This window comes from Acartia tonsa, chromosome 2, assembly GCF_053477335.1.
Source record: "Acartia tonsa isolate MP-2025a chromosome 2, ASM5347733v1, whole genome shotgun sequence".
Taxonomy (NCBI): Eukaryota; Metazoa; Arthropoda; class Copepoda; order Calanoida; family Acartiidae; genus Acartia; species Acartia tonsa.
Window position 1 is genome coordinate 7,551,851 of NC_137261.1, and position 25,395 is coordinate 7,577,245.

A 25,395-nucleotide genomic window follows, 5' to 3' on the forward strand; every position below is an offset into this window, starting at 1 on the left:
TCCTATTATATAAAGTAGTAAGCTTTTTTGTCTGTAGCGAAGGATCTCGCTATCCGCTGAACCGATATGGTTCTTCTTTATAGTGAAGCTTCTAATGGGCCCTGAGATGGTTTAGGCTATTTAATTTTTTTAAATAAGTTTAGGTATGGTTTTAGGCTTTTTTTTTGCCCCATATACCTTCGAATATAGTAACCCTAGATTCTAGGGGCGCAGCCGCGAGTCAAATTATAAAGTAGCTTTGCTATTAAAAGTTTTTAAAACATCTAACCCTGCACTGTTCCTAAATTAACAATATGTTAGTTGCGACTTACGTGTACGTCTGCCGAGCCCTGAGGCATAGCAGGAAATAAAGTCACTTTCTCAATATTTGTTTGTTTTGCAAAAATAAGAATTAATATATTAAAATTAAAAGATAAAAATGTTGCGGAAATTTAGCAGAAAAATTAGCCGGCAAAACACACCAGGTATTTAAGGTGGGTTCTATAAACAAAACTGTTACGGTATCGACAGCTGCAAATACGGTGTCAACAAAAAAATCTGACGCTAGACGTTCAGAAGTCATCTCACGGTATACGCAATCGCTGTAACATATCGCTGTTATGACGTCATCAGACATTGCTGTAGATTTCACAGATGGATCAGGGAGATGAACAGCATCTCACAGTACAAGCTATCAAAAGCTGTCAGAATTCCTGCTTTTGCAGACGAAAATTATGTAAATAAAACAATAAATCATGCATTGAAAGCATGGTTTATGATGAAAAAAACGGGGCATTCCCAACAGATCTCTATGCAGGGGATGAAAAATTTTAAGTAAAAAAATTTGAATAATTATTATAAAAATAAATATTTTCAATATAAAATTTTTGATAGGTAATGGAAATTAAAATTTTTTTTTAAATTTTGTAGAAAAAAATTTTAATTGAAAAAAAATTAGGTAATCTATAAGTGAGTAAAAAAATTTTTTCCGGGGGGGGAGGGGCATTTTCTTTCCCCCTCTCCCTTCACATTTTCTGTACTTTAAAAAAATAGGCTGAATTGAACAAAATTCAAAGACGACATTTGCTTAACATCCCATTTATTGTAGTTTTGCTGTTGATTTTGTTGTTGATGACAGCTGCAGTATTGCAGTTCTATCACTGTACCATATTACCGTATTATCTCTCACAGTAATGTTTATAGAACGCACCGACACACAAAAATGGCCGCCCGAGGTACCGCAATGTGAGATACCGTGATAGAACAGCAATGTGATAGAACTGTGATCACAGTTCCGACTATAGAACCCACCTTTAGTTTATTATGGGTGATGCCATTTATACAACTAACAAAAATATGTGGTTGCTGTGTTTTTGACAATAAGTAAATGCGTTTTTGTCACTTTCAATATTATATTGTTTATCCAATAATATCAAGTAGTAATGTTTTTTGTCTTTAGCTTAAGATCACCGAAATGGCTGATCCGAATGGGTTGCACATTTCAGTTGAGCTTTGCGAATGTCTTGAGGTTGTTTAGGATATTTTTCTGACCTACCCCACCCTCCCCCAGAGGCTAGGGTGCAACCGTACTGTATAATTACAATATTTTTTACTAGCGGCTACGTCCCTAGAGGCCTCTAGTGGCATTTAATTTTTTTTTATTTTAAATATCTAATTTGAGAAATAATTTGTCTATGGCCAATCAGCTGTTAAATTCATGCTCTACGCAGCGCCACTACGCTACGTAGAGACATTCATACGCTAGCAACACTATGCGGCAGGAATATTTCATTTTTTTCGATTTTATTGTGATTTCTCTTGGGAGGGTGGTGGTACCCTCCCCCAAAATAGTTATAAACCTTTCCAGGACCTATGAAAATCTACCCTGTTAAGGAGAACCCGATCGGTTCAGCGGTTAGCGAGATCCTTCGGCACAGACAAACAAACACACATATACACAGACACACAGAGACACAGACAAACATCCTGTTACTTTAGTATAAGGATATTTATTATAATTTGAAATAGAACACAGTAATAGTGTCTGACTGATTATGACGTAACAAAAAAAAATAGCCAATGAGAGGCCGTTATTGAACAATGGTAAAATTTATAGTGGCCTCTCATTGGCTAATTTTTTTTGTTACGTCATAATCAGTCAGACACTATTACTGTGTTTTTTGAAATAATTATAAATTCTATTATATAAAGTAGTAAGGTTTTAAGTTTAAGATTTAAATAATACTAAATTGAGTTCTAGTTATATATTAAAGCCTTTGGATGCTATTATTAGACTGCCATTTACCTGCTAAACAACAATTTTTTATTTTCCCAAATTATCTAGAAATCATAAAAAGTTTAAATCATAAATAATTTAATTTCTAAATTTTATAATTTATTACCGGCAATGTACATACATTAATTATAACAACATTAAGCTTTTATACTGTGGTTCAATTCAGAAAAGACTGTCAGTTAAATAATATTTTAATTTGATAAGCAAAGATAGGGACACAATAAAAACTGTCCCGAATTTGTATTAATTTTGAGGAATACGACTCCAGTTACGTCATATTTTTCTTTCCCGAAAAAGGGAAGGGGGAAAGAAAAAAAAGGGAAGGGGGGAAGAAAAAAGAGATGGGAGAAAAGGGGGTTTTCCCCATCTCTTTTAAAGAGATTTTCTTCCCCCCTTCCCTTTTTCAGGAAAGAAAAATATGACATCACTGGAGTCGTGTTCCTCAAAATTAATACAAATTCGGGACAGTTTTTATTGTGTCAAAGATAGGTTCATATTACTAGTAGATGAAGCTTTACAAAGTGTCTCAAAAAATCAGCCATGTGACGTCATAAAAATGAGATATAGAGAGGAGAAATGGGAAAGAAAGCACCTAAAAAAGAGATGGATAATCCCTCATTTTTATGACGTCACATGGCTGATTTTTTTGAGACACTTAATAAAGCTTCCAAGTAGATAATAGTTATTTATCGCAACGTATTAGAGACAGCTTTCCGTGGGTATTAAACCAGTTTTGTTAGCACCAAGGGGCCGAAGGACGAGGTATTAATTGTATGACTTTTATATTGACAATCATAGAAAATTGTTTGTAATACTGTGCTATACAGGATTTTTCAGTATGGCTGAGAACAGGTTCTAATTCAGTGAATATTAATCGGTTTCTAAGCCATACTGGAAAAAAGATTTAGGTTTTCAAAGTAAAGTTTATACCAAATTAAGGATATTATGCAAGTTTATTATTGTGCTTAGTTTTGGAAACAACAGAGGATGGAGTGGAACTTGTGTCCTCAGATTCAAGTAAAAATACTTCTGCAACCCAAAGGTAAGTGGGGGAGGGGGGGGGGAGGGTGGGATCAATGTAAATACCCATCCAAGAAAGATGACAACACTTTTATATTTATTTATTTAGTCTACATAATCTTTTTTAACATTTTAAATCCTATAAATCTGTCAAAATACTATTAGATTTTGACTTATATGACTTATTTATTAAGTTCTAAAAAGACAGCAACTAGAAAAATCAGCCAGCAAATGAGATTTCCTGATGCTAAAGGTATAGATTTTAGTAGCGAAACTACTCTGTAACTGTTTGTGTCTTTCCTTATGTTTGTGTAATTCTAGGGTATGCGGATTGTTATGGCTTAATAGGGCCGCTATTAGAAAAATCAGCCAACAAATGATTAGAGTAAAACAATAGAGAGGGAGAAGGGGTTTAATAAATGTACATATGTCCTCACCCCGTGGACCCTGGCCGACTTTCAATTGGGTCTTTGCATATCAGCCAATAGTGTTAAGAATTTTAACACAGCCAAGTCGATACAAAAGAGCAGAAAGCAATTTGTTATCAGACGAAAAAGATCCCCAACACTGGATCCAGGTAGTTGTCTGGGTTACACATCAATATTAGTTATAGATTCATTATCATATGTTTATTTGTAGTGTTGGAGGAGATGCAGGCAGCAGCCCGTAGGTCAGATTCATTCAAGGAGAGTGGCCAGGGGGGCCAGGCTCCCCGCAGGAAAATGTCTACAAAGGTTAGATCAGGGAGGGAGAGGACAATGGGCTACTTATTACACTAGTCCCTAAAGGTTTCTAATAACGTTTTCTTATTCGTTGGCCTAACAACTTTGATGACTTTCAATTAATTTTGATTGGTTGGTTCTTTAAGTTGAGGGTTCAGACGTTTCAACCACTAAATGTATTCTACAGAATGCGTAATTTTGTGCATTATCGTTGAGAATGTACATCTATTTATCGGCAATTTACTTATCCCTTTAGATCTCTGGAATGAATTTACTTTTAATCAAATTTAATTTTAAGAAATCTCTCAGGAAATCAAGAAATCAAATGAAAATGATGATGATAAACAAAACTATCTGTAGATTACAATTACTGATTGAAAAGTCAACCAACTTGGTTATAAACTCACTCCCTGATACATTTTCAAACTAACCTATTCCGTTCAAGTTTATCTTCAAAAATAAAATGAAATTTAAGGATTATTAAAGTAGGACGTATTACTATTTGTTTGCTCAACTTTAATTTACTTAATTGTCAATAAAAGGCCGACTTTATCTTAAATAAATTCTGTAATCAAATATCAAATATATTTACAAAATTGAATCTTTAATTTGGATTAAAATTAAAAATCATTATTAATTGCTATACAAGTTTGAATGGTACTACATCAACATTAAAAATATTTCAGCTATGATAATAATGCCATATGGTCGACATATCAATAATGACCTCTTAAACATGTCGATAGTGTTTCAGTCATAAACACTTTGATTAAATGCCATGGAGTCAACACAAATAAGATATATCAGTAACATGTCAGTAGTGACTACTTTTAAAAGTGATAAAGTATAATTTTTTACAGAACATCATAATAATTCATAAGTGTAAACCCAGGGTAAGAAAAGTAAATCATCAGATTTTACAATTTTATTAGAAATATTTTCATCATTATTAATTTAGAGAGTTGTTCCAAAAGTTTGTGAAGTGTGTTTCAAAGATTTCCTGGATCCAAAGCTTCTGCCATGTTCTCATGTGTTCTGTTACAACTGTCTACTTACATACATCAACCCAGCCATGATTCTAGACTGTCCTACATGTAGACAGGTAAATATATCAACCCAGGTATGATTCTAGACTATCCTACATGTAGACAGGTAAATATATCAACCCAGCTATGATTCTAGACTATCCTACATGTATACAGGTAAATATATCAACCTAGCTATGATTCTAGACTATCCTACATGTAGACAGGTAAATACATCCACCCAGCTATGATTCTAGACTATCCTACATGTAGACAGGTAAATACATCAACCCAGCTTTGATTCTAGACTATCCTACATGTAGACAGGTAAATATATCAACCTAGCTATGATTCTAAACTATCCTACATGTAGACAGGTAAATACATCAACCCAGCTGTGATTCTAGACTATCCTACATGTAGACAGGTATATATATTAACCCAGCTATGATTCTAGACTATCCTACATGTAGACAGGTAAATATATTAACCCAGCTATGTTTCTAGACTGTTCTAAATGTATACAGGTAAATATATCAGCCCAGCTATGATTCAAGACTGTCCTACATGTAGGCAGGTAAATATATCAACCCAGGTATGATTCTAGACTATCCTACATGTAGACAGGTAAATACTTCAACCCAGCTATGATTCTAGACTATCCTACATGTACACAGGTAAATATATTAACCCAGCTATGATTCTAGACTATCCTACATGTAGACAGGTAAATATATTAACTCAGCTATGTTTCTAGACTGTTCTACATGTATACAGGTAAATATATTAACCCAGCTATGATTCTAGACTGTCCTACATGTAGACAGGTAAATATATCAACCTAGGTATGATTCTATACTATCCTACATGTATACAGGTAAATATATCAACCTAGCTATGATTCTAGACTGTCCTACATGTAGACAGGTAAATATATCAACCTAGCTATGATTCTAGACTGTTCTACATGTAGACAGGTAAATTTATCAACCCAGCTTTGATTCTAGACTATCCTACATGTAGACAGGTAAATATATCAACCCAGCTATGGTTCTAGACTATCCTACATGTAGACAGGTAAATATATCAACCCAGGTATGATTCTAGACTCTCCTATATGTATACAGGTAAATATATCAACTCAGCTATGATTCTAAACTCTCCTATATGTATACAGGTAAATATATCAACCCAGCTATGATTCTAGACTCTCCTATATGTATACAGGTAAATATATCAACTCAGCTATGATTCTAGACTCTCCCATATGTAGACACGTAAATTCATCAACTTAGCTATGATTCTAGACTGTCCTACATGTAGACAGGTAAATATATCAACCCAGCTATGATTCTAGACTGTCCTACATGTAGACAGGTAAATATGTCAACACAGCTATGATTCTAGACTGTTCTACATGTAGACAGGTAAATATTTCAAAAACATTAAGGAGGGAGGGTACGTATTTTTCTCTTTTTCCTAAAAGCGGATATTTCGTGATATTTTATTAACCTAAAATAAATTTGATGTATTTATTGACAGAGGATAAGGACCTACAATTATTTTTAGCATTCTTTCAGTTTGAACTCAAAACTGAAAAGCACAATTTAATTATTGTGACACTCTGTATATTCAAAATAATTGCAACAAATTATTTTTTTTAAAGGTATTTTATCTTTTAGGAGTACACAGTTGATTCCAAGTTATCAACAATACCAGATTATAAACCAGTCAAATCAGATATCCCACCTCCACTGTCCAGACAAGCTACAAGAGACAAAATAAGCCAGGTATAATATGATGATCAGCTAGCACTTTTAGTGCTTGATGACTTTTAGTGCTACCCTGCTGTGGTTCAAGAAAAAAAGGCAGCTTGGCTAAATTATAGAAATGTTGGGTAAAAGGTTTGTTTGAATGCAAGTTAACCAAAAAATCTAATGTGGCTGCTAATCCGTATTTAAAAGTAACATGATGTCTGTTTGTTTTGATGTGTGTGTCTGTACCAAAGGAAATCGCTAACCGCTGAACCAATTTGATTCTCCTTTACAATGCAACATCTCATAAGTCTTTGGGAGGTTTATAACTAAATTGGGGGAGTGTAACACAACCATCCTAAGAAAAATCACCACTAGAAAGATAACCCCTCCAAATTATTTTTATTTTTTTAGTGCTTCTATAGGTCTCTAGGATTGTAGTCGCTAGATATACGTATTTGATCGGGCTGTAGCATGGCAAAAAAGGGTCCTACCCCAAACGTAGGAGTCCCAAACGTCGGAGTGGACAAACGCAGGAGTCCCAAACGTCGGAGTGGACAAACGTAGGAGTGGGACAAACGTCGGAGTGGACAAACGCCGGAGTGGACATTGCTTAAGTAAAATGCAGGAGTGTCCGCTTTTTTAAAAATATGACAATTTTGAAAAAAATGTTTACCCCTGTCTACAAAATAATTACTATGGCCGCAGCTCTCGGCCCCCTAGCCTGCCTAGCCGCAGCGCTCGGCCCCCTGGCCTATAACCTAACCTAACCTAACTAAGAAAAATAAGGGGACCGAGGGAGGGGGAGGGGGGTTGTATAAAAAAGTTAAAAAATTTAAGAATAGTTATTTATCATATTTTCATAATATTGTGAATGCGATAAAGGATTTTAAAATTATTTCAACAATTTGGTCATGTGATCAAAAATTTGAATTGTCCGTCTACTGTTGCCCCCCCTGTGGGGGCGAAGTAGGTGGAAATTAAAATTTTTGTCACTTGACCTTAATATTGATGAAATGATTTTAAATGACCTTTATTGTATTAACAATATTATTAAAATACGATACTTGGGTTTGTTGGATTTAAAACTCTGTCTTAAAAACTCAAAACTGAAATAATACATATTACAAGGGTAATTTATCCAACAGAGTAATGAAATTAAAAGTACCTTTACCTAAACATAAAGCTCTAGAAACTTTTCCTAATGTTTGCTTTGTTAAAATATGGAACAACCTAGACACTGCTATAAGGTGTGCTGAAACTAAAAATTCCACTAAAAATCTCATCAAAAAGAAAGCTTTAGATAAATATAAGAGTTTTAATTGTAATAAGCAAAAATTTTTTGTCTGTAAAAATAATTAAAATTTGCCTTAATTTCCTATAAAAATTTTAATTTCTCTAACCCCATTGTATCATAGTGTAAATAGCATCATTAATACCTTACTATTTATTTATACTATTTAAACCTATTTATATGTTATATGTATATATCCAATTTAATTATCTGATTAAAATTTCTATGTAGCTAGAAACATAAAAAATCATTTGAATATGTTTGTCTTAAATCGGTACTTTCAGCTTTTGCAACGGCCAACCCAGGTTATGAAAGTACCAAACTATGCATAAAATTTTGTAAATATGTGTAAGAAATATTATTATCATTTTGTATGCTTATGTTGAAATACATCTATCTATCTATCTATCTATACTGTACGTTCATTGGTTCTCTGTGCCTTTCTTTCCCTCTCCTCTCTCTCTTTCTGTCTGTTTCCTTTTCCCCTCCCTCCCCATACCCCGTCTCATTCTCTCTTCTTTCACTTATATATTTACCCCCCCCCCCCCACTTCATCTAAGGTGGGTTCTATAAACAAAACTGTTACGGTATCGACAGCTGCAAATACGGTATCAACAACAAAAATCTGACGCTAGACGTTCAGAAGTCATCTCACGGTATACGCAATCGCTGTAACATATCGCTGTTATGACGTCATCTCACATTGCTGTAGATTTCACGGATGGATCAGGGAGATGAACAGCATCTCACAGTACAAGCTATCAAAAGCTGTCAAAATTCCTGCTTTTGCAGATGAAAATTATGTAAATAAAACAATAAATCATGCATTGAAAGCATGGTTTATGATGAAAAAAACGGGGCATTCCCAACAGATCTCTATGCAGGGGATGAAAAATTTTAAGTAAAAAAATTTGAATAATTATTATAAAAATAAATATTTTCAATATAAAATTTTTGATAGGTAATGGAAATTAAATTTTTTTTTTAATTTTGTAGAAAAAAATATTTAATTGAAAAAAAATTAAGTAATCTATAAGTGAGTAAAAAAATTTTTTTCCGGGGGGGGGGGAGGGGCATTTTCTTTCCCCCTCTCCCTTTACATTTTCTGTACTTTAAAAAAATAGGCTGAATTGACCAAAATTCAAAGACGACATTTGCTTAACATCCAATTTATTGTAGTTTTGCTGTTGATTTTGTTGTTGATGACAGCTGCAGTATTGCAGTTCTATCACTGTACCATATTACCGTATTATCTCTCACAGTAATGTTTATAGAACGCACCGACACACAAAAATGGCCGCCCGAGGTACCGCAATGTGAGATACCGTGATAGAACAGCAATGTGATAGAACTGTGATCACAGTTCCGACTATAGAACCCACCTCTAATTCTTTTTTTCTCTCTCTCTCACTCATATGCTATTTCTATCTCTTCCCCTCTCTCTCTTCAAAAGATAAATATTTTCTTCAAAAATATATTTTTTATACCTTCCTTTTTGTAACAATGAAATTTTTCTGTTTTATAAAAATAACTTAATTTTTCATTTTATCTAATTATTTGAAATCTTTATATTTACCCCTTTTTTCTGAAAATAAAATGATCAACTAAAAATTGATTACCCGTTTGTTTCCTGATTTCCAAAGTTGTACGACAGATAACCTAACTATTGCAAAAGCTATTATCAGCTAATCCAGTCAAAGGGAAAAGCTGAAAGGAAAGGGGGGGGGGGTATAATAGTTTTTCTATTAATCCCCAACGCCCCCCCCCCCCTACCCATAGTATAAGTCCTCCCTTTTTTTAATTGGAACTCCATTTAATAAAACGTAAAAATAGTTGTGAAAACTAAATTTTGATTTTTTTTAGAAGTTTGAAGCTTTTTAAACTGGTAGTAAATATTTAGATAAGATGACGGTGACACATACAAAATCGGAAACTAAGATTCAGCTGACCTATAAAGTTCTTTAATTTAATGTACGACAATATTTTCTAACTTAGTAATCATTTGAACATTAATTTAGGCGGAGGTTATGTCAGATAAAACGTAGGTATTTTGTTCAGTGTTATTTTATTATATAAAGTACATTGTTTTTTTTGCCTGAAGCTAATTATCTAAAAAAAATGCTTGTTCGATTAAATTGTAATTTTCAGGGAAGCTTTATTAATGTCTTGAACTATTACATAAAGTATTAATGTTTTTTGTCTGATACTTATGATCTCAGAAATTACTGGTCCGAATGGTTTTTTTTCAGTTTAGCTTTACATAGGTCCTGGGATGGTTTTAGGCCATTTTTTTCTGTCCATTCTTTGTACATGGAAGCTTGGGGGCGCAGCTATTATTATCAATATTTTTATAAGAAATATAATTATATAAAATATTTTAGGCTTGTCAGAAAACTTGAATCTACCATGTTTTGCTGCGAGAGTTTGCATGGTAAGTTTTGTTAAATCTAGCTTCTCTATAATTAATGCCCGTTTGTTCATTCGTCTGTATGTCACTTCACAACTGTTTATCTACATCTGTCTGTTTGTAAATCTGTGTCCGTAAGTCTGTCTGTCCGTGTGTCTGCCAGACGGACTTTCTGTTGGTAAGTACATCAATATTAACAAACTTAGACATGTTATAATTGTCCTATAAATATTAAACTTGTGATTTTAAAATTGCAAAGATTAATGCTTTAATAGAAAGACAAATAGATTTTATTGCCAACCTATCAAAATAATTGTTATATTTTAGGAGAATTAGCTTCCTTCCATTCTGCCTGTTATTGATTATGTAAAAGTCACTTGGAGATGTGGCAACGATTTTGGTGTCTGCTTGCAAAATTACACATGAAGAAATCAACTGGTTATTTTATATCTATTTTGTTAAATGTTTACCCTAAAATAAATGTTAATTTGATTTATTTGTGTATTTATAAAATTTTTGTTTGGCAAACCTACTCTATAACTCGAGTTTTCCTGAATGTTTAAACTTTTGTTAGTTTTAAGTGTAATGTTTTAAAAGATTCTGTGAGCGTCAGGGGGGGGGGGTCGAGGGGGGTTGAGGGGGGTCTCCCCCCTCAGAAAAAGCTTGGGCTTTGTCTGTAACAAAAAATATACCCCAAAATAATTTAGCTGCATCTTTTTTTTAATGTTGGAATAGTATGTTCTTTTAATCCTAGAATCAACCAATAAGAAATAGGCATAATATAGAAAAAGTTAGGAATAGAAATTATTTCTTTTGTATAAATTCCTTTTTCAAAATAAGAAATTTCCTAATTGTGTAATGTTGGAAAAAATATTATTTTTTTCTAAATCCTGGTGTCAACCAATAAGAAATAGGTATGATGTAGTAAAAGTTTGGAATAAAAGTTTTTTTATCAATTCCTTTCTTTAAAATATGAAATTGTATAATTATGAAAATGTTGGAAAAAATATTATTTTTTTTTAAATCCTGGTGTCAACCAATAAGAAATAGGCATGATGTAGTAAAAGTTTGGAATAAAATTTTTTTTATCAATTCCTTTCTTTAAAATATGAAATTGTATAATTATGAAAATGTTGGAAAAAATATTATTTTTTTTAAATCCTGGTGTCAACCAATAAGAAATAGGCATGATGTAGTAAATTTTGGAATAAAAATTATTTTTTTTAAAAATTCCTTTTTCAATACGTGAGACTTTATAATTATGAAAATGTTGGAAAATTTTTATTCTTTTTAAATTCTGATGTTGACCAATAAGAAATAGGCATGAGGTAGTAAAAGTTTGGAAAAAATTATTATTTCTTTGTCAACTCCTTTAATTTTGATAATGTTGGAATAAAAATTATTGTTTTCTAAATTTTTATGATAACATGCCTATATCTTATTGGTTGATAGTAAAATTTAAAAAAAATAATATTTATTCCAGTATGAAGAGAAATAAATTTGAAAAAAAATAATTTTCTTTCCCCTATATTTATTATTCCAATATGCCTAGAATTAATTTTGAAAAAAAATAATTTTCTTTCACATATTTTTATTCCTGTTTCTTATTGGATGTCATTTTATGTCCAATAAGAGACTAGTGTTTAAATATTTTAAAGGTTATTATTGTATTTATTTTGAATATGATAATAGCAACATTATCTCATTAAATACAATAAAAAAAATTCAAAATAGAAAAAAATTCAAAATTGAAAAATAATTCAAAATTGAAAAAAAATTCAAAATTAAAAAAAAATTTAAAATTAAAAAAAATCAAAATTGAAAAAAAATTCAAAATTGAAAAACAAAATTGGGACTCCTGCGTTTGTCCACTCCGACGTTTGTCCCAAAAATCCTGTGTTCGTCCACTCCGACGTTTGTCCCACTCCGACGTTTCGGACTTCTACGTTTGTCCACTCCTACGTTTGGGACTCCTACGTTTGTCGTGGAACCCAAAAAAGTAGCCGAAATTAGGAGAAAAAAACAAAGCCTTGAAATTTTTTTTTCGAAAAAAAAGAAAAGAAGCTAAAGTTGCCTTGGAACTTTTTTCCCCAACAATTTATTGGAATCTGACAAGGAAATCAATAAAATCATTTTTATTTATACCAACAGATTAAAATGATAAATCAATTTTTATAATTTTCGCTAGAAATGTGTTAAATTATATACCAAATTAATATTATACAGATTTGTAACTCTTGTTTGGAAAGCCATGAAGATAGTCAACTCTGCCTACATTGTGAGAAGGTAGTTTACCTATTTAAACTACAGAATTTTAACAAATTGCAAAATAATTTTTACTTTTTAAGTTTCATAACAATACATGACAAGTACCTGTGGCTTTAAAATTGAAACCTAAATGAAATACAAAAGTGATACAAATATTCTTTTCTTTACAGAATTGTAATTAGTCTTTAATTGAATATATTGTTTCACGTGTTTTAATTTTTTTAAAAATTGTTTTAATGAAAAGTTTCACTTTGTAAATAATATCCATTTATTCTTATGTTTTAGATTAGTCTAGCATGATAATTATTGAATTTGATGCAGGTATGGTGTGGCAAATGTGGCCCAACTCACCTGGCAAATATAAAACAAGAAAAGAAAGGTCTTCTTGATAATCTTGAGGTTAGTTTTCAGAAATTTGGTTTGCTGAAACACACAAAAAGGAATAATTTGAAGTCTCGGCAGTTTCAGTATCATTCAGCAGCACGGTTCACATAAGCGACCCAAAAAGCCTGAGCCACCCTCAGCCTAACTAAACAACCTTAGCCGCAGCCTTGGCCCCAGCAACTCAAAGGCGTAGTAAGAGCTATATACTATCGTCGCAGCCGCAACAAACCGTGCGCTGCTTACGATTCTTAGTGTAAAACTGGTTATAGGTTAAAATAATTCAAGATTTGCAAATATAAAAATTACGAATATTTATTTCTGGTTTCTACTAAAAATAACACAACACATCATTTAATTGCCGCAACAATTTTGACAAAGGATGATTCATTGTCTGTTTTATGAATCGATATATTTTTACTTATATCATATTATGTTGAACTAGATTTTTATGTACTCAAAGTAATGCTTGCTCGCAGCTGGCTAAGATAACGATATTCCCTATCCACCACCTTTACCTCATCCCCTACCCTCCTGACTAATAAATGAAATCCCTATTAGCAATCAGAATTTTACCCTGTCAATATATTCACGTACATCCTATATGCATTGTTATATGTTTTTAGGATATATCCGATACCCTGACCAAGACAGGAAGAGGATTTAAAGATATTCTTGACAATATTTCTTCTCAAGCTGACAAGGTAGTAAACATAAGAAAAAAGGATAAGAGGATGAATACTCACCCCTTTTTCATGGTAAAATACTACTTCCCCATCCCTAAATTTAGAAGCAGACGAAAATCAAAAGCCGCCCAGGGCTTTTTGTAAGTCAATCATAAAAAATAATGTGAATAAAAAGAAAAGCGATATTTAGCAAACAGCCGTGGGCGGTCAGAATCAGCTGAATGTTCATTATGAAAAAAATTTCCCCCTTTTTAAAAATAGAAGGATTCATCTTTCATGAACAAATTTTTTTAAATAAAAATAAAATTTTATGTAATTTTTAATTAAAACATTAAAACGAAAATATCTAATCTAATATTCTTGCCCTAAATATGGAAATAGTAAAAAGTAAAAAAATATTTTTTTTAATAATTTTTAATCCTCCCATTTGAAAAGTAGTGGAATAGCAATAAATTTTAGCGCGGCAACAGCGCTTAGTAGGCCTCTAGGCCCACTGCCTATTTTCGTCTTCTAGTTGCTTCGATTCCTCTCTTTTATTTTTTTCTCTATGGTAGTAAACTATTAATTTCTGACCTTAGAAACAAATTCAGGAAGTTTCATACAATTATAAGACAACAAGGATGACAACATCCATAAAAGCGAAGCACTGAAACGGTAGGACAAATGGACATTAACACTTGCATAGTGTCAGAACTGAATAAAATCATAATATAAATATATAAAAGTCAAAGCAAAATTGTAAGTAAATTTGTTGAAAAACTGCTTGATTCAGGATAATGTTTATGGACATACTTACATTTTTAGGACTTGATTATAGAGTTGCTTCGCTTATTACATTATACTTTGTTATCCCAGGAATCAATATACCAATATATCATATCAATCGGATGATTAAATCACATAAAAATGTGTTGTTAAAAAAATAAAAAAAATCAATATGTTTAAAATGGACGTACGGACACTTTGGTGATGATTATAGAATTGCTACGCTTTTTAAATCGTATCTAACTATTAAAGGAATCACCATGCAAAATTTGAAATCGATAGGACAATTCTAGCATGCCTAAATTAACAAAAAAGGCTATCCGTTACGGACGGACGTACGGACGGACCTACCCTAATTATAGAAAAGCTTTTAAAAATAACAACATTCCTAGACAGAAAAGCACAAAATATATAGATGGACAAACAGACAGGGCAGATGAACTTCAGTGATCATAAAAATCACATTTTCCCTTGTAGCGTTACAGACTGAGGGACCGACAGACCGAAAAAGTGATCTATAGAGTAGCTTCGCTACAAAAAATTATATGCAAATTACAGATTGTAGCAGACAGAATAGCAGAAATTCAGCTGAAAAGAAACAAACTAGAGGAGCAAATTTGTGATATTCTCAATCAAAAGAAAAATCAAGTTGCAAGGTAGATTTTTTTTTGCAGTATCTGCAGGGATATACAGGGATAAGACAATTGCCGATAAATTAATGTGCATCCACAATGACGACACTTCTTGTGTGGATTATAATTAATGGTTGAAACGTTGCGGCACTAAACTTAATGAACCAACCTATAAAAATCTAATGAAAGTCCCCAAAGTTGTTAGGCAAAAGATAATATAGCGTTGTAAACTTTGGTGTAATAAATAGCCCATTTTCCCCTCCCTCCATGATTGTTCCGATTCTGGTAAATTTCCGCTGGATTAAAACCATTTCCTATGTCAACTGTTAAAATACAAATATATTGCATCGTAATATAGACAATTTTCCACGCAGAATGAAAAAAAATCAAAGTATTAATGTCTTCTTTGATGGTCTGGGTGTACGGACCTTGAGGGCAACAAAACTGGACTTTATCCTTTAATTTTTCATTTTCCTAAACGTAACTAATATGACCATACGTTTAGAATTATATACATTCATTAAAATATCAAATTAAAATAATAGAGGCAGTTCAAGGCTACAAGCAATATGTAACTCTATCCACTACGTGGGGACCCTGGGCCGACTTTAATTGGGTCTTTCAATATAGCCAATAGCGTCGGAAATATAAACACAGCCAAGTCGCTAAAAAAGAGCAGAAAGCAATTTGCTAGCCGCCGAAAAAGGTCTCCACCACTACTTTGGCCAGGTAGTTGTATAGGTTATACATATAAACTTATACATTTATTATTAGAATAATATTGTTTTGTTATTACATATTTTTAATATGATTACAAATTTCAGCTTTGAGGGAGAAATCAACGAATTGTCAGAAAAACTGAAACATAAACATAAAAGTTTTACTGATGAAAAGGTAATCCTATTTTTACAAAGTAGTAAAGGTTTTTTTTCTGTAGCGAAGGGTCTCGCTAACAACTGATCCGATATGATTATCCTTTACAGTGAAGCTTCTTATAGGTCCTGGGGTGTTTTTTAACCATTTTAGGGAAAGGTATCCCAAAAATATCCCCCCCCCCCAAAAAAAAAAATAGGATTAAGTTCCCAAAAACCAATCAACTGACTAAAATGGGTAGCAAAGCTGCTTCAAATCATAAGGTAAACATTAGGCCATGCATAACAATAGAGAATATAATGAAAGATAAAGAAAGAGGAACTAAAAAATAAAAGTTTATTTTAAAGTAATAACAAATTTGAATTAATTTGAATCTTAAATTCTCAAATCCTATAGAAGTCTTAGGTTAGACTATGAGTTAGGGTTTCCTAAGTCTTACATAATCATTTATATCTAAGGCTAGGAAAACTCTAGCTCTAGGATAGCCCAGGAAGTATTATAGGATTTAGTTTAAAGTTTAATGCGTGGATCAAATAATTTTTGAGTTTTTTACTATTATTTCTTTTAAGGTGGAAGAATTGAAGACCTTGGAAATTAGTGTTGATAAGCTGAAATCAAATCTTGATAAATTTCTACAGGAATTACAGCTTTTTTTTTATCACTGCGACAAATTTTTATATGTTCAATGTTCATGTGAAAGACTAATTTTAAGAATTTATATCAAATTAAATATGAAAGTGATTTCTCAGGAATTAATACTAAATAATAAAGATAGTAAACAATTTATTATTTACCTTGGAAAAAAGCATTGAAAATTCAGATTTTTGTCTTTTGAATCTAGCTAGGTAAAGATGATTTATGTTTACCAGTGTCGAATCCATAAATCTTTGAAAACCAACATTTTGTGAGGGGTTTTCATGAGTTTGGAGCGGGTTATAATCCCACACCTCTAATAAAATACAAGAATAGAATATTGATGGGATTGCGAAATAAAAGAAAAGTTTTGGACATATATCTAGGGCAACTCCAATTTTTTGTGGATGTCGGGAGATGATGCTATCCTTACCCACCCCCACCCTTCCTCCCTCTTGGAAGTTTCTCATCCCATTAATTTTGTGATTATAAAGCTGTAAACCGCAGGAAGAAATGAGTTTGGACAGGACAGGCCTCAGTATCCAAATTAATGCCACAAATCAGAACAAACTTTCGGACTCGGCATTCAGGTAATGCATATATTACTACCTGGATCTTACACCAGATTTTTATATTCTCTTATAAAGTGAAACACGCATCGGGCTAAATAACGAATCGATGAATGAGTTAAACAATAAATTACATTTAAAATAGAAACTTAAATTGACAAAAAATTTTCATTGGGTTTACTGTGTTAAAAAGATATAAAGAACTATGATGATAGTTTTATAAAATGCAATAAAAAAAAACTATAATTATATTTTTAGATTGTTGAACTTTGCGAAAACTGGAGTTCTTAGTTGGGAAGGTTGTCTACAAGTAAGAAATTTTTTTGTAGAAATTAAATAAATTTTTCATTTTAATAGCAGTTGAGTAATATCAGACTTTTTATTATTCGTTTCTTAATTGATCTTAGTGAAAAAGACAATTGGCGATTTTCACACCCCAATTATGATAAACAAAGTTACCCCTTCTGTAGATCAAAATAATTGGTTTAAAAGTTTAGAAACTGAAGTCTATGCATATGTGACAAAACTTTATAATTATATAGAATCCAAATGTGCCCCCCTACATGCATAAATCTTGGTTATTTTTAGCCAAAAGCTGTTGGTTTCTGTCCTTGGAACAAAGAGATATGGATTGGATCTACAGGTTCTGGAGAAATTGCTGTTTTCCAACATACAGGAACAACTTTAATAATAATTAAGGATGACAAGATTTTTAAAAAAAGGGAAGCTCAAAGAACATTGGTCAACTACAATGTATATTGGCCTATCATGGGTCATTTGTATTGTATGACGTAGCTTAATAATTCAAAGTGACAAACTAAAATTAATAAACATAGAGGTGACTTAAAAATTTAATGTTATTTTAAAGATTTGAATTGAAAAAAAAACTGTTTTAGATGATATTTTTGATTAAAAGTTGTCATTATTAGGAGAGTTAGTTGCAAAGATAAATGATATTTACAGATATCCATCTGCCATTGATTTCAGCCACGCAACAAAACAGGTTTACATCTCAGGTAAAATATATTCACGAAGCTTTTCTGTATCAATAAAATTTTCTATATTTATTGGACTAATTCATTATTGTCATTTTGTCTACAAAAATATTTAATAACTCATCCTATAATATAAAGTAGTAAGATTTTTTTTGTCTGTAGCTTACGATTTCGATAACTATTAAACCGATTGGCATCTCTATTAAAAGGAAGCTTCATATTGGTCCCCGGATTGTTATAGCATAGTTCATTTTTAGATATAAGACTTATGAGGGTTTAAAGGTATTTTCTGGCTTTCTCTGCTCTTTTGAATGTAGAGCATCCGCTAGTGTTAATTATATGGCATGAAATAAAAGTGTTCAAAATTCTAAAACAATTTGGAAACAATCTTTATTGTTATTTAGATGAGCGACAGAAATGTGTGTTGGTTATATCTAGTACAGAGTATAGATTTTAAAACAATCTTTTCAGTATGGCATCGAAACCGATTAACATTAAGTGGATTAGAATCGGTTCTCAGCCACACTTAAAAATCATGTATCGTATCGTAATATATCAAGTTTTCTACAAATATAAAAATGAAGAATTATAATATTAAACCCAATTTTGTAAGCACGTGCCTACAGTATCTCGGGGCTAACAAAACTGATTTTAATCATATAATTGTTCATATTTTTATGTCCGCGGAAAGCTGTTTATAATATGATGGGATAAATAACTGTTCCTGTTATTTAGATGAGAGACAGAATTGTGTATGGGTTATATCCGGGACGGAATATAAAGTTATCAATCAATTTGGAAAGAACGAATCAAGGTATTTTTATTATAGAATATGCAATCATTGTATCTTTGCAGCTTATACTAACAACAAAATTAATTCGGAAAAAATCACGAAACCTATACATGTTTTTCAGCAGTCGTTAAGGGTCAACACATAGTAAAATCAATTTCCATTTGCCCCCCAATTATTATTTTAGATTTATTTTGCTTGTTGGTTATACCTTATTCCTGGTATCTTTGAAAATAATCAATTTTGTAAGATTAACATCATTCCCTTGCCTAAATAGGTGTATTTTCATAGGGAAGCTTTACTTACAGTTGCAAAACAATACTTATGTGATTTCCACATGTAGACAGATTAGTTTTCTATCAACTCCTTTGATAAAGTCAAACTGTTTATAATTAAATATATTATGTTTAGAATAGAGATGCTTGAATAAAAATGGTTAGGAAATTAAAATATACATTAGGGCGGGTTCATATCGGAATTAGACAAAGAGGGGATATGCAACAGATAAAATTAAACTTTAAAACATTTCTGATCAAAAAAGAATTTTAAAAAATTGAGTTTTAGAAGGCGACCACTAAAAAATATATTTGATTACTTATTAATATGCAAAGACGACATTAAATTTTTTTTTGAATCAGAACTATAGCTTCATGGTGCTCCATAGAAAGGCCTTGAGGAGCTGAATCAGGAACTTTTGTCCGTTTAAAAATATCTCGTTTCTAGCCTTAGAAATCACTAAAAAACACATTTTTAAAAGGTTTATTAAGAATTGTACAATTTATAGAGGTTTTTTAGATTTTCTCAGGCTAGGAACGAGATTTTTTGTAACGGTCAAAAGTTCCTGATTCTTCTCCTCAATGCCTTTCCTGGGAGCACCATGAAGCCATAGTTCTGATTCAATAAATTTTTTACTCCCATTTACAAATAGCTATACAATTGAATGTCTGGTCGTCAGCGGTTTTAAGACTTAGGATAAATTTTAAATCATCCAGAGGTGTATTAAACTCATACAAATCATTTGCAGATCCCCGCTTTGGCCTCAGAAAACAAATGTCCAAAATCGACCCACCCTAATATACATATATAAAATACATATACTGTCTGATAGTATCATATTAAACTGACCAAATTAAAATCATGTTATTTTCATTTCAGCTATGCTAAAAAAATACTTTTGTAATTTATATTCACATTCAGAAGTAAGGCGGCTGTTTTCCCAAGGAGGGAGGGGACATTGGGCTGTCTATAACACTAGTCCCCAAAGTTTTGTAATAACTCTTTCTTATTTGTTGGATTAACAACTTTAAGGACTTTTATTTGGTTGGTTCATTAAGTTGAGTGTCCAAACGTTTCACTAATTAAAATCTGCAGAAGGGGTAATTTTGTTTATCACCATTTCGGTTATACATCAATTTATCGGTCATGAGATCTTTGGCTTTTCTGCACTTGGCATCCAATACCAAAAATCATGATCTTTTCAGTTTCTTTTCTTTAAGCAGCATTTCATCTCTAAAAAAACATTTAAAACTAACAAATTTTTAAAAAGTAATGAACATTATTAAAAAGTTTTAGTGTCCTTCTTAGCAAAACCTAATCATAAGAAAAATAACATATTATATGCAACTGTTACTTAAAGGGTGGAAAGGTAACAACAGCAAAATAGATTGACTACATTAAATAAAAGATTATGTTGAATTAGTCTTGTCTTAATTTAAATGGCACTTTTTTCGTTTTTACTTCTACTTTACATCAAATTGACACATATTAATTAGGAAAATTTTGGATTAGTTTAACTTTATATTGTTATAATAACTCTTATAATTTAAATGTAAAATTTTTATGTAAATAATTAAGACAAATAAAGAATCAAATAATAATAACATTTTTAGGGGATATAAGTTGACGGTCCCTGTTAGTCTGAGAGTTGATTATAAAGACAGAATTCTTATTCTAAACAATGGACAAAGAAAAGTTCAGGTACACTTTTCAATGCAAACAAGAATGACAACTTTCATAAAAAGCGAAACACAGATATACTAAACCACAAAAGTCAAAGAAACAGACATACAAATTAGGTTATAGCTTGTTATACTATCATATAAAAGTAGTAAGGTTTTTTGTAGACAGCTTTCCGCTGATAGTATAATGAAAATCTTAAGATTAAAACCCTTCGGGCCCACGGGACTAAGAAACTAATATTCATTTTATTATCATTATTTAATTATTCGTGGAAAACTGTCTATAATTTGATGCTATGTATGATTTTTCAGTAAGGCTCAGAATCGGTTCTAATCTACCAGATATTAAGTGGTTTCGAAGCCATACTGGAAAATAAAATATTTCATTTCAAATTATCATGTTTTAAGGTGTGGTCGAACGAGGGCGCATTCCTACGCGTGATTGGCAGCAAGGGCAGCGGGCTGCCTAGCGTCATCAGCTTCCCTGTCAAGTTTGATATCAGCACCTCTGGCAGGAGAATAGCAACTCTCGATGCTGCAAATCAAAAGTATGTTGTACAAAATACAAATTCTAGGGGTTTAAAAAAAGAAGTATTTTAGGATTAAATTGTAGAGATGCCTCGCTTATAATATTGTACCATGTTGTTCTAGGAATCATTATTATAAAAATCAAATGAATAAAATAATTTTACCATATAAAATTTATTTGCCAAAAAAGTTAAAAACCCGCATGTTTTAAAAGCGGTTATAGAGTTGCTACGCTTTCTAAATCTAACATAGCTGTTGGAAGAAATATCATGCAAAGTTTGAAATCGATAAGACAATTGTGTGTAACGTCATCATTAGCGACTAACAAATTTAAAAAAACTTTTTATTAAGAGTTTATCTGATGTCTACAGTATCTATGAAAGTAATGGATATAATAACAAGTTCTGTAAAGATATGTGACCTCACCTGGGGACCCAAGGATAAGTTATTTATCCTTCTGGAAAATTCGATTGAGGTAAAACATTTTTGGAGCTTGGTAGGTACTGTAAAATAGACATCGAATTATCAAAAACAAAATTAATGTTAAGTAGCAAAGCATTAATTATGATATATTAAATATTTTAAAATTTGTTTTTAGCCTATCATCATATATTTTCCAGTATGGTTTCAAAACCGATAAATATCCGATGGATTAGAACCGGTTCTCAGCCATACTGAATAATTATGTATAGCATCATATTACATACAATTTTCCACAAGTATCGAAATAAAATAATCACTTTTGTTAGCCCGGGCCTTTCGCCCCTCTGGACTAACAAAAATTGTTTTATTCTTATAATTTTTTATTTTAATATGTGTCGAAAACTGTCTGTAATACCTGAATAATTATCTATTATTCAACAATATCTAAAATTGTAGGTGTATGAGATGAGTTATGAGACCTCGAAGCTGATACGATCAGATGATATTCCACATAATCCAACTAGATTCTGTACAACAGGTAAAGTATATTAATGGTTATGGGATATACGTGGATATTATGAAAGAAGAAAAATTGTCAATTTAGTTTGCTTACATGACACTCATTAATGGGCCAGTTCGTTCATCAAACTAGATTCTGCACAACATGTAAAGTATATTAATGGTTATGGGATATACGTTGATATTATGACAGAAGAAAAATTGTCGTCAATTTAGTTTGCTAACATGACACTCATTTATTGGTCAGTTCGTTCATCCAACTATATTCTGTACAACAAGTAAAGTATATTAATGGATATACGTGGATATTATGAAAGATGAAAGTTTATCGTCTTTATAGCTTGCTAATATGGACCTTATTTATTGGTCAGTTCAGAATGGATAGGGTAAAGTGGATGGAAGGTGGTGGAGAATCATTATCAGAGTACATATAATCTGGTGCAACATCCAAGTAATAATAAATTAATTTTTAAAATTAAGGTGATGGAATCGGTGTATGTTATTCTGACCAAGTAGTTTTGTACTCGTATCTGACTCAGGATCAGCTGGAAGATCTTTATGGACACACACAGGGTATATTTACTAGATGTCTTGTGTAACGCGTCTATACAATGTTTGGAGAGGTTATTGGTTGGGATCTTTGACACTTACAGTAATTTAAATATTACAGAATTATGTCAAAAGCGTCTTATCAAGTAATGAATCTCGTTACCTACTTAACCAATATGGTTCTTATTTACAGTGAAGCTTCCTGTAGGTCCAGGTAAGGTTTACTCCAAAAAAAAAAATACTTTCCCCTCAATTTTTTAATTTTTGCGTAAAATGGAAAGGAGGATTGACCCCCCCCCCCTCTAGTCATTCCATAAAGGATATCTGAACCTTCAAGTAAATATACCCTTGATAGAACTTGGTCTGCACTATGAAGAACAACACCATGAAGATGAGGAACAGGGAGACGATGATAATTTACCAGTGGATCATGTACAACATCAAGATGGTGACGCTCTTGATCAAGAGCATGTTGAAAGATTCTGATTTTAGAAAAAGGGCAATTGAGTATAAAATTATCTTCTTCCAGTTCTTTAAAATTAGTTGTTTTCATATCTTTTTTGTTTGTTGGCTGGCCAAGCTGTCTGAAGCCAATTCATTGCAATATGAATATAAAAATACATTATAGCACTCAAGGAAACAAAATATTATGTCAAGAATCAGTTAAAGGGGGTTTTCCCTTTAAGTGACGAGCTAGCAATTACAAAATTAGGATGCAGCGTATGTGATCGACCAACTACTTTGAAGGAAATCACCAATTAAAACATTCCCCATAGAATTTTCCCGCTATTGCTGTGTTATAAGATATTTCAATAAAATTTTATATTTAGTATTTAAAATTCTCGCTAACATCACTTTTTGATTACCCGGGGCTAATTGAAACCTTTTTTTGACAAGACGAATATGATTACCTAAATGTATAAATAACTAATGGAAAACTAATGCGGATACGCCTATTAAGGCCTCTGTTGGCAATTAAAATGTTTTTTTTTTTAAATATCTAAATTGAGAAATAACTTATCTATGTTAAGATCAGCTGTTTTTGTTATTCATGTTTCTACGTCACAGGCGCCACATATCAGCAACTTGATATATTTTTGCAATTCCTCTTTGGGAGGGTATGAGTACACTCCCACAAAATAGTTATAAACCTTCCCAGGACCTATAAGGAGCTACCCTGTAAAGGTACAATCAGACAGATATCCTGTTTACTATGTAAGGATTTAAACGATGTACAAATTGAAAGATTTTGTATTTAAAAAATAACATCTAACTACAATAACTATAGAAATGTAAAATAACATTATAAAAGTACAAATATGTATATAAGAAAAAACATTAACATGAAAAAATTATATATGTTCTAATCAAAAAATTGTTATAAAATACATTAAAATGACTTAAATGCGATTTGTATAGCTGCAGCGTTAAGTTAAATATAAAATAAGTTTTATACATGCCATTGGGTATTTTTTGTTGTTTAAAAAGTCGAAAATACGAAGGAATTCCCTTTAAAGCAACATTATGGTCTGCTGGCAGATAAACTGGACGGCTGGCAAGTTGGTATGAATAATATAACAGCCGTCATCAAATAATGTAGGCGGTTAGGACAGCTTTTTAGCCTTTTAAATTATAAAAAAAAAGGAATTTTCGTAGTTTCGCCTTGATTCACGTTCTTACTAAATATACAATACATTTATGATTAAAAACTTGAGTTCTTTATGGAATTTTCATATAAAAATTTCTTATCTGTTAAAGAATTTGTTAATAAATATAATGAATAAAAGCGTTTTTCTTCTTCTAAATGCAGAGTTTACAATTCAGAGATAAAAAGAAAAAATAATCTTATATAGTAAATATAATTCTTATTATTTACCATAATTGAGTAAAAGTTTTTATAACTAATCTTTTTAATAGATTTATTAATTAATTTGTATAAAGTTTTGATATAAATAAATTTGATTTTTTTTACAAGAGCATTTGCGTTAAATAGTAGCGAAGATTTAAATATATTAAGGCTTTGTCACTTATGGCAATATGTAAGAATTATACCACCAGGAAAATAAATCTCCAATTAAATTTCGTATTAATTTCTTCACTTAAAAGATGAGAAAAAAAGAGGCATATTTTTTTCCTTCAGGTAAAATATCTGTAATAACTACCCTCGGGTTGTGCTATGTGGATATTTATTGGCATTCTAAAACTTGCCACTAGGACGATATTTGATTAGAGATCTACCGCAGTTCCCAGTGAAATGTTTCTGGAAAGGAACATTTCTAGTATTCCAGGAATATTGAAAGATTCCTAGTTCCAGCAGTACAAGGAAACA

At 31.7% G+C, this 25,395-nt stretch overlaps 2 protein-coding genes and 1 long non-coding RNA gene across 5 annotated transcripts in view; 2 read left to right on the top strand and 1 right to left on the bottom strand.

Annotated features, from left to right (window-relative positions):
• The first annotated feature begins 412 nt into the window (after positions 1-412).
• Positions 413-24,863, top strand: LOC145335452 (uncharacterized). The gene is made up of 23 exons (XM_080181203.1): positions 413-464; positions 3,245-3,317; positions 3,490-3,548; positions 3,935-4,029; positions 4,976-5,119; positions 6,725-6,832; positions 12,724-12,783; positions 13,087-13,164; positions 13,773-13,850; positions 15,156-15,253; positions 16,054-16,123; positions 16,672-16,737; positions 17,240-17,325; positions 17,563-17,614; positions 17,893-17,978; positions 18,232-18,320; positions 19,035-19,113; positions 20,979-21,066; positions 21,456-21,595; positions 21,927-22,050; positions 22,455-22,536; positions 22,998-23,090; positions 23,422-24,863. The coding sequence occupies exons 1-23, from the start codon at positions 419-421 to the stop codon at positions 23,550-23,552; spliced, it is 2,025 nt and encodes a 674-aa protein (XP_080037329.1). The 5' UTR covers positions 413-418; the 3' UTR covers positions 23,553-24,863.
• On the top strand, positions 9,702-10,993 carry LOC145335471 (uncharacterized). 2 transcript variants are annotated; one of them, XR_013885230.1, is made up of 3 exons: positions 9,720-10,131; positions 10,472-10,521; positions 10,825-10,993. It is a non-coding gene; the product is annotated as an uncharacterized LOC145335471 (long non-coding RNA). The 2 variants fall into 2 exon arrangements; XR_013885231.1 differs by having other exon boundaries at positions 9,702-10,521.
• The window catches only part of LOC145335438 (uncharacterized), a 43,659-nt gene continuing 42,563 nt past the window's right edge, over positions 24,300-25,395 (bottom strand). Inside the window, exon 25 of one of the 2 annotated variants that reach the window (XR_013885223.1) lies at positions 24,300-24,815. The gene's annotated coding sequence lies outside the window, so the exon portion shown is untranslated. Of the gene's footprint in view, positions 24,867-25,395 lie in introns of both variants that reach the window. The other variant, XR_013885222.1, reaches the window with a different exon arrangement.